This window comes from Psammomys obesus, unplaced genomic scaffold (assembly GCF_907164565.1).
Source record: "Psammomys obesus unplaced genomic scaffold, mPsaObe1.curated_primary_1811, whole genome shotgun sequence".
NCBI lineage: Eukaryota > Metazoa > Chordata > Mammalia > Rodentia > Muridae > Psammomys > Psammomys obesus.
The window spans coordinates 2069633-2087161 of record NW_026585895.1 but is presented as its reverse complement, the minus strand read 5'-3'; the positions used below and the strand labels follow the sequence as shown (position 1 = coordinate 2087161).

Sequence of the window (17529 nt, the reverse complement as noted above, 5' to 3'; positions counted from 1 at the left end):
CTGTGTTGGGTATAGAAACATCATCGTGTCACTGAGTTCTCAGTTGACAATCATCAGAAGAGAGTCAGTTCAGCACGGCTGACATGAAGTAATATGTATATGTCTGGAATCTGGCATCTGGAAGACTTTTAAAAATTATTGCGTGGCTCTCTGATGGAGAAATCTACCTATTCCACTATGTGGCTAAATGTGCTGGGGACCGTTATTTTTGAACTTGCTGGAAACCCATCCTAAACCAGCATAAGCCCAAAGGAAGCATTTTTCTTTGACAAAGTAGAGTCAACTTCAGGCACAATTTAATCGGAAAGACTGAAGTTGAAATAATTGAAAGACATTTTTTTTTCTCTCTCTCTCTCCACTTCTCAGCTCTACCCTGTGAACACTGCCTCTATTTTCAAACAAGCTTCCGTTTGGGGTTACAAGAAGGGACCCAGTGGGAAACAAAGCAAACCTTCCATTGTGCACCCAGGCAGGCACACCCTTGTGAGCTGTGCTTGGCACTAGGCCCCCTGTTAAGCAAGGGCAGGAGGATTGTTTGGTCTTGGCTCATTCTGACACACACCATCAAGTCCAGTCCTGGTGCATACAGACCTTGCCAGCTGAGGATGATCACTGTGTGCCCCTAAAGAGATCTGAGAAAACCATGAAGGAATTCTGGGCAGCAGGGTCAAGCGGCTCTAGCCTGGAGGTGCTCTGTGATCCGAAAGTACACTGACATCTTTTCCCACAGCTTCCGCTGCACCTTCAGGTTTCTTCTATGCAGCCATGTACACACCAGTGGCTCATTTGTGGCTCGCAGATTGGTACTGTGGTGAAATTAAAGTGCTCATTATATAAATCTATAAGAGGAAGCTTCTTAGTTCTGAACTTAAAGTAACTACCTGAGATGTTGGTGGCGCTCAGGAATCATTATAACCACACCCTTTAGAAGAAAACGCCCTGGCCGGTGATGCTGTTTTCAGTGTGCATATATTTTGTCCATTTGTTAATGTGATTTCCTTTGTCCAGATGCCAAATCTCAACCAAGTGTTCAGTTCTCAAAAGCCTTCATTAAACTTCCTGACAACCATCATATTAGCAACGTGACTGGCTATCTAACAGTTCTGCAACAGTTTTTAAAGATGGACAATTTTCTGTATACGGCTGGAATCACTCTTAACAAACCAGGTATCTTCTACATTTTAATTGTGTAATCACGTTTCTAAGAAACATCACCACATACATTTTCCATCAAATACTATTTATTTAGGTACATAATATTATGCATTTGATTTTCATCTAAGATTTGCAAAATACACCTTACTTTGAAGTATCTACTATTAAATTGTTCATAAGCAATTTCCTTTCATCCAAAAAAGAATAATTAAGCTGGTGGTGGTGGCATGCTCTTTTAATCCCGGCACTCGGGACAGATGCAGGTGGATTTCTGTGAGTTTGAGGCCAGCCTGATCTACAGTGTGAGTTCCAAGACAGCCAGAGCTACACAGAGAAACCCTGTCTTAAAAAAGAAACAAACAAAACCAAAGAAGAACATCTATACCAAAGTCTTTGGCGTTCATTACGTCAAACTAATCATAATGTTCTTTCATTTTAATTCACCAAATTTCATCTGAGCCAAAGCAAGTAAGAAAAAAAAATACAAAAAGCTTTGATTGTTGTAAAACTTCTCAAAATAGTTCATTTAGAAACTTTTACTTAAATACATGTCCTAGTTTGACTTTCTCTGCGGTCTTAGCGAACTGCTGAGGCGTGTCAGTGAAAGCATACCAGGGAAGGTATGCTGTTTAACTGGTCTCTGAGTTATGTTTGCCAAGTTTACAGAGCTGAGAGAGCTTCCATTGTTTCTACTTAATTCTTTTTAGCTGCGTAAAAGCTGATACCCCTTCCAGACTGCACAGCTTTGATGTTAGGTTCTTATGATGTAAATGTTAAGGAATTAATTTTGCCTTTAATTAAGAACCATTTGTCACACCACTTTTGATATTCTTTGTAAATCTAACTGAAACTCCACTGTCTAAAATTACCTCAGACAAGCTGTAACGTTGAGTATTTCAGTTGTGTCAAATTTTTGGCTCACTTCGGTACATCTAGAAATGGGAGTGATGAGAGTGTATTATATAAGCAATATACCTTGTAAGTTGTAACTGACGCTGCCAGTGTCCTGGCCTGATGAGGCCCACCCTTCTGTCACAGCCTGCTTCCTGCTGCACACAGCAGTCACTGTGTGGAGGACACTGCCTGGTCTACGCAGCAGGCTCCATCCTTACTGGGGCATGCAGGCGCTCACACACACACACACACACACACACACACACACACACTCCCATTTCCTTGCTTTGGCTAGTGTGCTCGCAAGTCAGTTCCTGCTCAAATTATCCCAGAGCCTGCCTCTGGAAGAAGTCAGTCTGAGATGCCCGACAGTCTTCTAGATGTAAGCTAGAGGTCGCTCACAGGAGTGCTGGAACGCCGGTGTCACGGGTAAGCTCACATGCAGCCTGGTGCCACTGCTCACCAAGTGTGAGAGGCCATCAGTGCACCAAAGGCCTGGGCGTCATATAAAAGCCACGTGCAGCCGGCAGACCCTCTGTGGTATCACACGGTTCTAGAGCCCCATGAGTCTAAAGCTGTTTCATTTTTTTAAAAAGAAACTCAGGGTTAGGGTTCGGGGACTGGTGTGTGTGCTCTCACTGCAGCACGCCCACAGATGCCAGAAGACAACTTTTGGGCGCCAGCGTTCTTCCTCTCACTTCACCCAGGATGCAGGTGAAGGCTCAGAGTACCAGGCGTGCACAGCAAGAACGTTCACCTGCTGAGCCCTCTCACCGGCCTGGGCTTGGGTTTCCAAAGCCATTGGGTGGGACTCCAGTGCTCATGACTAGATGGTGCGGGCAGAACCACATCAGCGGAAGCTTAGACCCATCTGCCAGTGTCACACTGTCAGCCAGCACTTCCTTAGGAAATATCTTGAAATTATACTTTGGAAATATCTAATAGGCATCCAACAGTATTTGTTAGGATGAAAAACAATAAAGAAATAGAGCAAAATTATTTTTGGAGACATAACACTTGTTATGTATATACAGCCTCTGTCTGTGTCTGATTTTGACAGATTGTACTCTCTCTTAGGCTTGGAAAACATCGAGTTGACCCCTCTTGCTGCCATATGTGTGAAAATATATTCTGGAGGAAAAGAATTAAAGGTGGATGGCTCCATCCATGTTTCTCTTCCTCTTCTACCCACAAACAGTGTAAACATGGGCGATCGACTACCTGCTTGGACGTTTGATATGAACACAGGTATGGTTGCTAAGCGACAATAGTTACTTTTCTTTCGGATATTTGGTTATCTCATTTTAGAGTTTGGCTCACATCTTTGCTAAGGGCCACAAGTGCCCTCACTGGTCAGTGTGCTTGTGAGGGGAAATGATGCTAAAACTTGTCCTGGCTGCTTTTCCTATCGCTGTAATAAGACCCTGACAAAAGCAGCTTAGGGGAGAGGGCTCTGCTTTGGCTTATAGTCCGTCCTGGCGGGGAAGCTTCAGCAGGGGAGGGGCTGAGGCTTCCGCTCACAGTCGAGGAGCAGAGAGCGAGGAGGGCTGGTGCTCGGCTGCCTGTCTCCTTTTTCAGGATCCAAGCCCAGTGCTGGTGTGTCTTCCCAGCTCAATTATCCCTCTCAAGATGATTCCCCACAGGCATGCCAGAGTCGCCCCATCTCCCAAGGTGATCCTACAGCTCCTCAAACTAACAATTGAGATTAACTATGGCCTGTGTTACGTGAAAACAAATCAACATTATTTACCCACATTGTCCTTTCTTCCTCTAACATTTTGAGAAAAAAAATTATTTAATATTAAAAAATATTTCCTCAAGAAATTTCAGTAGGTAATATGAACTTACTGAAGAGTTTGTTTAGACCATGCAAAATGAATGCTAACATCACGACAGTAAGTTGTACAAGAGGTGGAAGGAGTGATGACGCCCCTTTAAGCACCGGTTTTAGACATGGCCTTGCTTCCTAGGTGGCAGCTGGGGAGCCTTTCCTCTTTGCAGCCTGTTAGCTTTGTTCTGATTCCCATGTAAATACAGTAATAGTGTAAGTTGCTAAATTAATTAATAAATAGGTAGGTCCAGCAGGATGGCCTGTGCAAAGCATGCTGCAGAGCTGGACAGGTCTGCAGGACTTGCTTTATCTTCGTTCCCACCCATTTCCTCTATGTTGACACCTTTCTAAGACAGGGTTTTGAAATGCCTGACAGAAGGTTGTTGGCGCCACGGCTTCTGACTGTACCCTTAGCCAGGCTGAAGGCGCGCGGGAAGACAGATGAGCTTTCTGTGGCAGCCGCAGCACCGTCCTTCAAGTGCTCTGTGCTGTAGAGCAGGGTTTGTGTAAGAAGAATGCACACATTTTACACAGGATGAGCCTCTGTGCTGATGTGGTGTGGGGTCCCAGTCTCCACGTCGTCTGAGAACAGGGCATGGAGGGAAACCCGAGGGAGGTTAGTGTCGAGATGGGTAGGAAGGCCAAACCCACACGGTGTCCCCAGCGGGAGGAAAGCTGCACATGTCTGTGTTCCTCGGGTCAGTGCGAACCACACAACTGAGAGTGGTGGCCCACGACTGGGACATTTGGGGTTAGGCAGGGAAAGGTGTTCATGTCAGCCTGCCAGCCCAGTGTACCTTACAGAGTACATGCAAGAACGGAAGCAAAGAGACGATCCTACAGAGTCGCTCTTTGACCCCCATGCGAGGATCTGCCATGCACCTCCCCCCCCCAGAAATGATGATGATGATGAAAATCTGTAATTGATTTGTCATATATTGCCATGTTAAATGTAACTTAAACGAAAAGGATCAGAGTTTCTCTACCTTGTTGTCAACTGTTTGCTCGATATTGCTGCGGATAACCGGGTCCATTTTCCATTTACTTCCGTATAACTGGTGGAATTAATCTTGTATAGATACATCTTATTCACCCCCTCATCCACTGGCATCTGGGATGATAACAAATCTTCTTGGCTGTGGTAAACAATGCTCAGTAAACACGAGACAAAGGGTACAAAACCAGTCAGGAGGAATTAGTGTTTAAGATAGCGGGGCCACTTATCTGTAACAATTTCTGGTGTTTCAAGACCACTAGAGATGTCCAGAGGTTCCACCCCATAAATGTGATCCGTGTGTGTGTAAGGCAATGGAAATGCTGTTTCACACTATACGCTGTGAATAGCTGGGAAATTCTACTGTATACGATAAATAAGTGCAAATGTGTGAATTAAGGATAAAAATAATATAACCCATTTTACCTTTTATAGATAATAAGCCAAAATACTAATGTAGCTGAAGCTTTTAAGTAGCTGTGTTAGCTATTTTACATAAAATTTTATCAAAGCTTTAGATTTTACTGAATTCGTTTTACTATGGATAACAAAACCTCATTGGAGGAGACAACCTTTTTTAAAGTTAAGAGACAGTTTGAGCCTTTTGAAATTGAGTGTGAGGCCGTGTGGGCTGGATGAGGCATGTTTCGTGGAAAGGCGCGGGGGAAGGTCCAAATGGGCCTTGAGGAGGCCTGTTATCTCCAGGCCCGCCCAGTCTTGGGACTGCTGCGATCTGGGTTCTACCTGCATCATTTCATCCTTTCTTCCTGGATCTCCCGGCCCCATTCTCCACTGCAACTAAGACTAGGTCAGGGCGTGCTTCCCAGTAACAGCAACACGCCTGTGCTGAGCTGCTTTAATTTTGGATATCTTGGATGAAAATTGCATGTGAAGTCTGATTCATTCATAGATTTAGCTTTGGGATAGGAAAGAAATAGTTGTGGAAAAACTATCAGTAGCATAAGAACAATGGTTCTTAAAGTGATAAGACAACAAAACAGTATTTAGCCACAATCTCAGGACAAGTGACAGATAGCTACCCATCAACGAATTAGCATTTATTTGTCTCTTGCTACATGTATGTTGCTGGAGATTGAAGTCTTGGATCCAAGCACTGTACATCTGAGCGAGCCTTTAAATTAGAATTTTATTCCTCACATCCTTAAGAAGATATCTCGGGGTATATAAGCCACATTTTGCTATAATGCTCTTATTTCCTTCGGTCATTCATGACAACAATTCTTGCTATGTCCTTATGTATGTATTACACTGTGAATTCATGTTTGTCGTTCTCCATAGTTGGTGTCATGATGCTTGTAACTTCTGAAACGTTCTGCACTGTTTACGTGGCTGCCAGCACAGTCCTGGGTTTGCACCTTAGCTCCGAGGTGCAAACCCGTAACTAACTTTTTCTTTCTCTTCACTTACCGCGTGCTTCAGGTGCGTGGGTGCATCATGGCTGGGGAACAGTCAAGCAGCACAACAGTCATTTGATTTGGACCTATGACGCACCACATTTGGGCTACTGGATAGCAGCGCCATTCCCAGGAGCTAGAGGTACTGTGAAAATGAAAGTGAATGTAAAGAGGAATGCGCAGGGCAGGCAGGAATGGACACCCACTGGCCCCCAGCACAGGGGGACATTGCTGCCTACCAGGTGAACGAAACCTGATACGGCTCCTCTTTTCCTTGTGCAAATGACCCCCGGATTAAACTCCCCAAACTCTTCATCTCCTAGTGTCATGTCTGATGACTGTAGGGAGACTGAAGTTTGTTTAAGTATTTCCGAGTGTCTGTTTTCCTGAATAAATCTACCCAGACCACTTAGGCTATAAGAAATGGGGACATTTTGAGTAACCTTTTTAGAAGGTGAAGACCATGTGTAGTTTACAGGACCCTGGGGAAGGCTGCCATCTCTCCAGCCCAGAGACCCGACAAGAACCTGCTTGCCTGTCTTTACCAGCTGGCTGTCACTGATCCAGTCCTTTCCAGTCTCTCCCCACACAGTGCCTGGTTTTCCTAAGGAGGAAGACACTGCAGACACAGTATAAATTATGTGGAGAACCTGAACCCAAGGCACCCCCACATTTAACCCAAGCAGCCTCCACATTTTTCACATTCAGTAAATTTCCCAAAAATTAAAAAAAAAATGGATTCAATTCATTAAATCTTCCTGAAAATAGTTGAGTGTAAGGATACATGTCTTTAATCCTAGCACTTGGGAGGCAGAAGCAGGTATATCTCTGTGAGTTCAAGGCCAGTTTGGTCGACAAAGCCAGTTTCAGAACAGCCTGAGCAATATAATGAGACCCTGTCTCCATAAAGCTGAAAAATGAGCAAACCAACCCACCAACCAACCAACCAACCAACCAACCAACCAACCAACCAACCAACCAACCAACCAACCAACCAAAAACAAACCCATAAACCCTTCCTGAACAAACATCATTTCACATGCTAGAGACTAGAGGCTATCACTCTAACTCAAATTAAATAAGAACCCCATGCTTGCATTCTATATTCTGCTACAGTGTAACTTGAGTTTCCATATTACAGCTTTCTGCAACAGCTTCCTTGATGCTCACTGTAAGACTGGAGGCGGGGCCACACCGCGCAGGGTTTTATTTCTGCAGTGTCAGCAGATTGCAAGAGCAGGCTGTTGTGCGGCAGTGGTCGCTCATTTGCCTTTTAGACACCTGTGTGTGAGCGCCTGGGATTGCTGCTCTGCTCTTAGGCCTGGAACGGTTCAGTTCAACATATTTTCTTTTTTAATATTTTTTAAATTAATTACAATTTATTCACGTTGTATCCCAGCTGTAGCCCCCTCCCTTGTCTCCTTCCAATCCCACTCTCCCTCCCTCTTCTCCTCTCTGACCTTCCCCGAGTCCACTGATAGGGGAGCTCCTCCTCCCCTTCCCCCTGACCCTAGTCTATCAGGTCTCATCAGGACTGGCTGCATTGTCCTCCTCTGTGGCCTGGTAAGGTGCTCCCCATCCAGGGGAGGTGATCAAGAGCCAGCCACTGAGTTCATGTCAGAGACAGACCTTGTTCCCCTTACTATGGAACCCACTTGGAGACTGAGCTGCCATGGGCTACATCTGTGTAGGGGGTCTAGGTTATCTCCATGCATGGTCCTTGGTTGGAGTATCAGTCTCAGAAAAGATCCCTGTGCCCAGATTTTTTGGTTCTGTTGCTCTCCTTGTGGAGCTCCTGTCAACATATTTTCTTATTTCAGGACTCAGGTTGAAGGCATAGTGACTTTCCGGGACACACTATTGACACGTGAGAGTGCGTTAGCCAGATAACTTAGCCACATCTCATGCCACAAAACTTTTTCTCTTGGAGTAGTTTCAACCAAGAGTGACCCCCAATTGCATTCTCTACTTCTTTCCTTGTATGTGCTCTCTGATTTTTAACAACGTGCTTTGTTCTATATCTATTTGGTAGCACAGAAAATATGGTATGGGAAATAAATGGGGAATTTCTTGTATTAATTTTTTTTTTACAAGCATTTACAAAGGAAGAATTTCCTGATTCCCAAGTAACACTCAACAGATGCTGTCAACCTATATCCGCATGTCATTTCCAACATTTATGGTGAATGTTTGTTTTCTTTAAGGTTGCTTCCAACATATTGACTACTTTCAGAAAATGAAAAGCACAATACATATATAATATTCTGGGTCAGGGACATGGAAGAGTCACAAAGGAGAGGGGTCAGGGGAATGGTCTGAGATTAAGGCTCTGTATTCAGTTTATTTTGTAAATAAATTACATGGGAATTCCAAGACATAGTGAGATTGGTTACATTGTTTTCTTAAAGATAAGTTAAAGTATGTTTATCCTATATTACATGGCTAATATCCACTTATAAGTGAGTATATGCCATGTGTATCTTTCTGTTTCTGGGTTACCTCACTCAGGATGATCTTTTCTAGTTCCATCCATTTGCCTGCAAATTTCATGATTTCCTTCTTTTTAATTGCTGAGTAGTATTCCATTGTGTAAATGTACCACAATTTCTGTATCCATTCCTCTGTTGAGGGGCATCTGGGTTGTTTCCAGATTCTAGCTATTATGAATAAAGCTGCTATAAACACGGTTGAGCAAATATCCTTGTATGGTTGAGCATATTTCAGATATATTCCTAGGAGTGGTATGGCTGGATCTTGAGGTAGCACTATTCCTAATTTTCTGAGAAAGGGCCAGATTGCTTTCCAAAGTGGTTGTACAAGTTTACATTTTCATCAGCAATGGAGGAGGGTTCCCCATTCTCCACATCTTCTCCAGCATGTATTGTCACTTGAGTTTTTTATCTTAGCCATTCTGATGGGTGTAAGGTAGAATCTCAGGGTTGTTCTGATTTGCATTTCCAAATGGCTAAGGATGTTGAGCATTTCTTTAAGTGTTTCTCTGCCATTCTATATTCTTCTATTGAGAATTATCTGTTTAGCTCATTTTTAATTGGATTACTCGGTTTGTTAGTACTTAACTTCTTGAGTTCTTTATATATTCTGGATATTAGCCCTCTGTCAGATATAGAGGAGACAGAAGCTACACAAGGAGACCAACAGAGCCCAAAACTCTGGGCCCAGGGGGCTGCAGAGGCTGATGCTCCAACCATGACCATGCATGAAGAGGATCTAGATCCCCCTGCTCAGATGTAGGCAGCTCAGTCTCAATGTGTTTCTTAGTAAGAGGAGCAGGGACTGTCCCTGACAAGAACTCAGTGGCCGCCTCTTTGATCACCTCCCATGAGGTCTTTCCAGGCCACAGAGGAGGACAATGCAGCCAGTCCTGATGAGACCTGATAGACTAGGGTCAGATGGAAGGCGAGGAGGAACTCTTCATCAGTGGACTAGGGGAGGAGCATAGGGGGAGAAGAGGGAGGGAGGGTAGGACTGGGAGGAGAGGAGGGATTGGGCCACAGCCAGATACAAAGTAAATAAATTGTAATCAATAATAAATAAGTTAAAGTAAAACAGGTTGAATACACAATAGGGAAATAAACTAAATATATAATTTTAAATGATCTGAATGAATGGTATCTAACTAAGATGCAATATTAGGCAAAAGGTTCGGTTTCTGAAGACAAGTGGTATTTTGAAAAAAGTTATTTCCGCGGTCATGCAAAATTTATTGGTCAAAGCAAGCCAATTGATTAATACCACAGGACATGAAATTTGAATAATACCAAAGGACACATGTGCTTCCCCTACAGACGTCCACCATGAGAAGGAAGCAAACACACATACTCCCTCTGTCTCATCCGGGAAAAAAAAACAAAACCAAAAGTCTCACCCAAAATGCTACCTTCAGTTTTTCTGTGTTTGCATTGAATCAGGCTCAGGCATCCATGAAGATTCCAGAGACATAACTGCCTACCACACAGCGTTCCTCACAGCCATCTTAGGCGGAACCATGGTCATCACCGTTGGATTTTTCGCTGTGCTGCTTTGTTACTGCAGGTAAGAACAGCACTCCTCGGTGCACTAGATACCGAGCTGCCAAGTTACAGAACAGCGTGTGCATTAAAATTTGCATCTATAGAAAAATCGTTTCTGGTCTGGAGAGCTGGCTTCATGGTTAAAAAGACGTGCTCTTCTGGATCTGCATGCATGGGGCCTCAGGGCTCCGCACCAGGTCCTCTGTGTGTCTGTGATGGCTGTTAGCCTGGTGTTTTTGCGGGACTCCTAACTGTGGGAGCGGGGTGTCTCTGACTCTTTCACCTGCTCCTGGGACTCTTTTCCATCTATTGGGTTGCCTTGTCCAGCCTCGATATGAGGGCTTTTGCCTTGTCTTATTGTATGCTGTTTTGTTATGTTTTGTTGTTGTCTCTTGGAGGCCTGCTCTTTTTCTGACGGGAAAGGGAGGGAGAGTGGATATGGGGGAGAGGAGAAGTAGGGGGAGCTGGGAAGAGTGGAGGGAGTGGAAACTGGGGTTGGGATGTATCGTATGAAAGAAGAATCTATTTTTAATAAAAAATAAAAACAAATAAAACAAACAACCAAAAAACACTTGCTCTTCTAAAGTTCCTGAGTTCTATGTCCAGCACTCATATCTGCCTGTAATTGCAGCTCTAGGGGCTGAGACGCGCACACACATACGTACATACGTACATACAAACACACATATACACATAAATAAAAATTAAAAAATACAAAGAAATTATTCAGTCTTCACTACATGTCGATGATAAAGCCACTGTATTCTGATGACATCACTAGCTATGTTATCTGTATATTTTGGTATAGTTTTCTCTGATGAATCTTGTAGATGGTAACTTGTAAGTATCTTTTGCCTTTTCTTTTTTTCTGCTCCAGGGGGAAGTGTGGGACGCCACAGAAAAGAGAAAGAAATATCACTAAGCTCGAGATCCTCAAGAGAGACCAGACGACATCCACGACACACATAAATCATATCAGTTCAGTCAAAGTTGCCTTAAAGGCTGAGGGCAAGCCGCAGCTCTTTAACGCCAAAACCTCCTCCTACAGCCCCCAGAAAAAGGAAGCCGCGAAGATGGAGGCAGAAGAGAGAATTTCTATGGTGAAAACTCGAGACAATTTTAAAATCTACAACGAAGACGTTTCCTTTCTGCCTGTCAATCACAGTAGTTACTCAAGAAACCCAGCGCAGTCTTTGGAGCCAAGCGCGGGGAGCAAACAACCTAAGCACGTCAAGAGCGCGCTGTCCCCACCGCTGGGGGACGCCGGCGAGGAGGAGCGGTACCCGGCGGGGGCCGAGGAGGCCTACGGGCGCTCCCGCCTCCCCGAGCAGCTCCTGCACCTCTACAGCCAGCCCATCGCCATCCTCCAGACGTCGGAGCTCTTCGCCGCCCCGGAGCCGCTGCACGGCGCCAGGTCCGCCACGCTGCCCAGGAAGGGGCAGCTCGTGTACGGCCAGCTGGCGGAGCCCGGCGGCAGGGACAGCTTCGCGCAGACGCTGCCCAAAATGCCCGCGCACTCTCACGCGCAGGCCGCGGACGCCGGCGAGGGGGACCTCGCGCTCCCAGGTCAGCAGGGCCTGCCGCCCCAGGCCGCGGACTGGGGCCGCTACTCCACCAGCCTGCTGGAGTCGGTGTCTGTCCCCGGCACGCTCAACCAGGCCGTGGTGATGACGCCCTTCTCGTCGGAACTGCAGGGCATTTCGGAGCAGACCCTCCTGGAGCTGTCCAAGGGCAAGCCCTCGCCGCACCCCAGGGCGTGGTTCGTGTCTCTGGACGGAAAGCCCGTGGCGCAGGTGAGGCACTCCTTCATCGACCTGAAGAAGGGCAGGAGGACGCAGAGCAACGACACGAGTCTGGACTCCGGGGTGGACATGAACGAGCACCACTCAAGCCGGAAGCTGGAGAGGGAGAAGACGTTCATCAAGAGCGCGCCGCAGCCCAAGACCCTCTACCTGGAAGACCTGGACCTGAGCAGCAGCGAGAGCGGGACCACCGTCTGCTCGCCCGAGGACCCCGCCCTCAGGCACATCCTGGACGGAGGCAGCGCCGTGGAAGACGCCGACGCCAACACGTCTCCCACCAGAAAAAGAGGCCGGCCGCCACCGCTCGCCCAAAGGGACGGCAAGACTAACATCTGGAAGAAACGCGAGGAGCGCCCGCTGATCCCCATGAGCTAGTCGCGGGCGCGGGCGTCTGTGTCGTCTCAGGCTGCGCGTCCCTCTGGTGGACTGCAGTCCGGGCTTCTTCCAACGCTAAGACTGAGCCATCTCGTGGGCCTTAGCCGCTTCTCAAGCAACGTAGACGGTAAAACAATAGTCAGAAATCAGACATGCTTCCTCTGGCCTGTTCTTTTCGTTGTTTTTGTTTGTTTGTTTTGTTTTGGGTGGGTTTTTGTTTTGTTTTGTTTTGTTTTTGAGTGATGAGGACATTCAAGTTTTTAAAATGTAACATAATGTAAAGATGCTCCCTGAAAACGCTGCTCCGCTTGCCGGTTGGTACTGATTCTGAGAATACCGTTGCGAAAAGTGAGGTGAAGTTGCCTTCCGAGATGGTGCCTGGGTCTCCTGGAGCCTTAGAAAGGCAGGCGTCCTCCACAGGCCTCCTCCTCAGGCGTGTGACCGCGGTGTCCTCTCCTGCCTCTGCTGAAACACAGCTTGGTTAGCGCGAGGGTGGACAGTGAAGGCCAAACAGCGCTTTTTTAAAGGGTAAAGGCTTGTGCACTGCCGTTCCCGAAGAGAGCCCTGCGGCGCGGGCGGGAAGCCCCAGCCGACTAGAGCAGGAGACCCGGATTCGAATGATGTGGGGATGTGGGTGTACAGAGTAAATACGGTATTGACCTGTTTTGCAGAAATTCGAGAAATGGAAACTCTGGTCTTGTCTATTTTCGAATGAAGTGACCTTAGTTGCCCGCTGAAAGGAGGCCCTGAGTTTAAGGTTCACTGACCCGTATAGGCTAAAACTGGCTTTTAATACATTTTTCCGAAATTCAAATTTGGTCGTTTAGAGACTTTCAAATTTGATGTAAAAATACAGAAATTTCTTGTGAATGCCAAACAGTGAAAAGACTGTGTGGAGAAAAAGGAAATGAGTATTTGGATAGGAAAGGAAAGGCCGATTTCCTGATATTCAAAAAAAATCTCCAGCGTATGAGTTACATTTCTAAATCTTGACACTTGTAAAAGATGTTTGAGGGGAGGTTTTCCTCGCCCCCGTGTCCCTGCAGCCTCATGTTTCAGGCTTTTATCGCTGTCCTTCTCCCAGTCTGAACCCAGGAGCTGTTTTCAGTTGTATGTCCTCAATTCTCCTGAAAATAAAAGCTCTTCAATACAACCAACCATCCTGTTCTACTTAAAACTTTTCACGAGGACACATTTGTGCAGCAGCTTCCCCTTTCCTTTGGTGGGAAGAGATGGTTCTTCTCATCCCAAATGTAAGAGCTGCAGAGATTCAAGCCACCTGAACAAGTGTGAGGAAAGTAAAATAGACGCCCCAGCTCTGTAAAGTTGTAGAGAGTTCTATGACGGAAGTCGGCAGCTTTCCTCCCTGTAATCACTTCTAAAATATCTGTTGTAACTCTCCTGGCTGTCTGAGTTTAACCCAAAGAACGCAAAGACCCTTGCCTATGTTTCTTGTATATTACCTCTCTTCATATGTGTTTGGGTAGCACACGGGCTTACTTTGGGGGGTAGAGTGGTAAGGCTTACGTTTAGAGGAGGTTTTGTATCGGTCTCACACAGAAACGGATCAGGAGCAGCACGAACAAAACGGACTTGGAGAAGTTTAAGGAGTTAGCGCTCTGTGGAAGTGCCTTTGACTCGGACTTGTCAGGAGGACTGTGGACACCTTTCTTCAGTGTACATTTTCTTAGCCAAATTAAACAGATGTGCAGTTATTAAAAACATAGGCCTAGTGTTTCATGTTGGAACAATGAATTTTGCATGTAACATTCTCTTTTGCGTGCTGTTTTTTGGATCCACAATATATTGTTAAATTGCTTGTCTTGGGATGAGGTCGGGAACGCTATTGTAAAATGCTGCACCTCCTCAGCACCTTAAGTGGATATTCTCAGCTTTAAAAACGGCTCGCGTTTCCACTGGGCAGACAGGAGTTGTAGCACCCAGTATGCCAGTGACTCCACTCATTCTCGTCTAAGGGGAATGAGGTGATGTAACCGAAGGGCTGTGTAGAACTTAAGTTTCACAAAATACTCAACAACACCGCAAGGCTGCTTTTGATTGAGAATGATAGACAGTTTATCTTTTCTAATCGGAAGACTGAGACTTATTGTGAGCAGGCCAGTTTCCTGGTAAGGAGCTGAAGCCATCTACTTTTTCTTAACCCCAGTGACACATCAACACTACTCACTACTTTCTTAAATTTTTAAATCGAAAGCCAATGCATACTTTTGCATACGAAAACTAGAGAATTTTGATTATAATTGTTGACATTTATGGCTCTTTTGTACATAGTCCAGATATAACTTGAAGGCAGAGCTGTCAACTAGCTGATGGATTCATTTACAAAAAGCACAGCTTTGTGCAGTTTTGGATACACGTGACCTTGAAACTTTATAAAACCCATTTCTATGACTTTCCACAGTTGAGTAGGGGTCATTTATAGTGTGCCACAGTGTGCCACGAAGATCGCTAACGCTGAGGAATAACAGCTCGGCTTTGCTTTGGCAATTACTCTCAGGCCAGTTTCTGTGTATGTGGATCCTCTGCTGTCGATATATTATAGGGTTTTAGAGATTTGGGGGTCAAATATTGTCCTCCCAAACTTCCAGAAAGGTGATGCTCAAAGCTCCACGTTCATTTCTACAGCTGAGTTACCCGCTGGAGATCTAGAGTTGATATCTTGCCCTCTTGTTCCCAGGTGTTTCTGTTATTTTCCTTTGTATTCTTTCATCAGAGAAATCTCATGTTTTGGTGTATTTATTGCTGTTATTGTATTTCTTGAACAGTCTGAAGATTTGTAAAATGTTACAAACAGTTCTTTAAGGATAATAAAATCAATCTAAATGCATATTTGTTCTAGTGTTTAACTTTAAGTAAAAGGCAAAGGCTTCCTCCCTTGTCTAGTAAATACTTAATCTTCGTTACTTTCTAATCATTATGTCCCGCAACATTAGCCCCGTGTATATAACAAACTTGGTAACTCCTTACTGTCATGTCTCCAGAATTCCCAGTTTTACTGTTCGAGACGACCATAGGCAGCTAGTTTTCCATCGAATAGGATTCATTGCCCTCACAGGCTTTTTTAATTTTCAATTGATTTATTGAATCCCTTTACAGGCAGAACCCCAGCTCCCTCTCTCCTCAAGCTCTCATGTATCACCCCTCTCCTTCTCAGAGAAGGAGAAGCCCCAAGGGGTACTAACCCACCACAGCACCTCCATCACAGCAGGACTGAGCGCATCTTCCTCCACTGAGGCCAGATGAGGCAGCCCAGCTAGAAGAACGGGATCCAAAGGCAGGCAACAGAGTCAAAGACAGCCCCCCTCCCATTGTTAGGGGACCCACACGATGACCAGGCCGCACCTCTGCTACATATGTTAGGGGTCTCGGTCCAGCCCATGCGTGCTCTTTGGTTGCTGGTTCAGTCTCTGTGAGCCCCCATGGGCCCAGATTGGTTTATTCTGTAGGTCTTCTTGTGGTGTCCTTGACACCTCTGGCTCCCTCTCCCCTTCCTCCCACTCCTCCACAGAACTCTCTAAGCTCTGCCTATTGTTTGGCTGTGGGTCTCTGTATCTGTTTCCATCAGCTGCTGGATGAAGCCTCTCAGAAGACAACTATGCCCGGCTGCTGTCTGCAAGCACAGCAGAATATCATCCACAGTGTCAGCGGTTGGCTCTTTCCCAAGTCTCAAGTTGGGTCAGTCATTGGTTTGCCATTTCCTCAATCTCTGCTCCATCTTCACCTCTACACTTCTTGTAGACAAGACGCATTTTGGGTCGAAGGTTTTATGGGTCAGTTGGTGTCACCCTCTCTCTACTGGAAGTCCCTCCTGGCTAGAGGAGGTGGTGAGTTCAGGCTCCATGACCCCACTGTTAGGTCTCTCAGCCAGGGCCACTGTCATAGACTTACAGGGCCCTACCATGTCCCAGAGATTCTCTCCAGATTTTCTCTCTCCAGGCCCTCCGCCCTCTGTGGGGAGTGTGGAGGTAAGCTATTTGGGGGCCCATAGGGAAGGGCGAGTGAAGCATCAACGACTCCTACAACTCCTCCAAAGGGATCCACTGCGCACAGTGTGGACCCACTAGGCCCCTGGCACACCAGAGAAGTCTCAAAATGGATCCAAGGCTGGGGCGGAGACTGCTTCCCTCTTCTTTACCGAAATCTTCTAGGATGACATTTGCCCCCATCTCCCACATTTCCTTATATTCGCACCAACCTGACTGTTACTGGTGCTTGAGGTTGGCGTGGATGGTCCGATTGGCCTTTCAGCCATTTAAAGGCTGTTACACTGGACAATAAAGTTAGATCTGCGCCTTTCGGTCTGGTCTCCAGAGTCTGATTCCCAGGATTCTGCATGGGCTCCATCGACACCCACCTTCCCCTGTTCCTGATCCCCACCCTCATTATCCTCCCCACCCCTCTCCCACACAGCTTCCTCCCGATCCACTTCAGATGACTATTTATTTCCTCTTCTGTGTGAGATTCAAGCATCCTCTCTGGGCCCTCCTTGGAGTGAAAAAAAAAATTAAGCCCCCATAACTTTTTTAAAATACCCTTTAGGCTTTTGACCTAACACTAAGTAATAACTCTAATGCTCTTCTTCACTCTCAGACCTCCAAGGTCCTCTGCTGTGGATGTTTTGGTTTATGAGACGTAAACATGGTTTTGTTCTGATCCCAGGTGTGAGATATAGGACTGATTCAGATGGTCCACAGCCATGAACTGTTCGCCTCATGCAGGCCGAGAAGGGCTCTTTGCCAGCTGCAGATAGTTTAAGTCTCAGGACTCTGGAGAGTGAATAAATACCAGAGCCTAGAGCATGCTGGGGGGGACTCCGGGAGAGGAGGTGGCGGCTGCTGTTGCTGCTGCTGCTGCTGCTGCTGCTGCTCCTCCTGCTCCTCCTCCTCCTCCTCCTCCTCCTCCTCCTCCTCCTCCTCCTCCTCCTCCTCCCTCCTCCTCCTCCTCCTCCTCCGCCTCCTCCTCCTCCGCCTCCTCCTCCTCCGCCTCTGTGCTCCTGGTTGCTGTCGATATA

At 46.1% G+C, this 17529-nt stretch overlaps 1 protein-coding gene across 1 annotated transcript in view; it reads left to right on the top strand.

Annotated features, from left to right (window-relative positions):
* Fam171b (family with sequence similarity 171 member B) overlaps window positions 1–15339 on the top strand; it is a 54614-nt gene extending 39275 nt beyond the window's left edge. The window contains exons 4-8 of the mRNA XM_055600669.1: window positions 1009–1167; window positions 3127–3297; window positions 6315–6431; window positions 10219–10342; window positions 11198–15339. Coding sequence (XP_055456644.1) covers window positions 1009–1167; window positions 3127–3297; window positions 6315–6431; window positions 10219–10342; window positions 11198–12497 — 1871 coding nt within the window. The 3' untranslated portion in view covers window positions 12498–15339. The remainder of the gene's footprint in view (window positions 1–1008; window positions 1168–3126; window positions 3298–6314; window positions 6432–10218; window positions 10343–11197) is intronic.
* Window positions 15340–17529: the final 2190 nt, after the last annotated feature.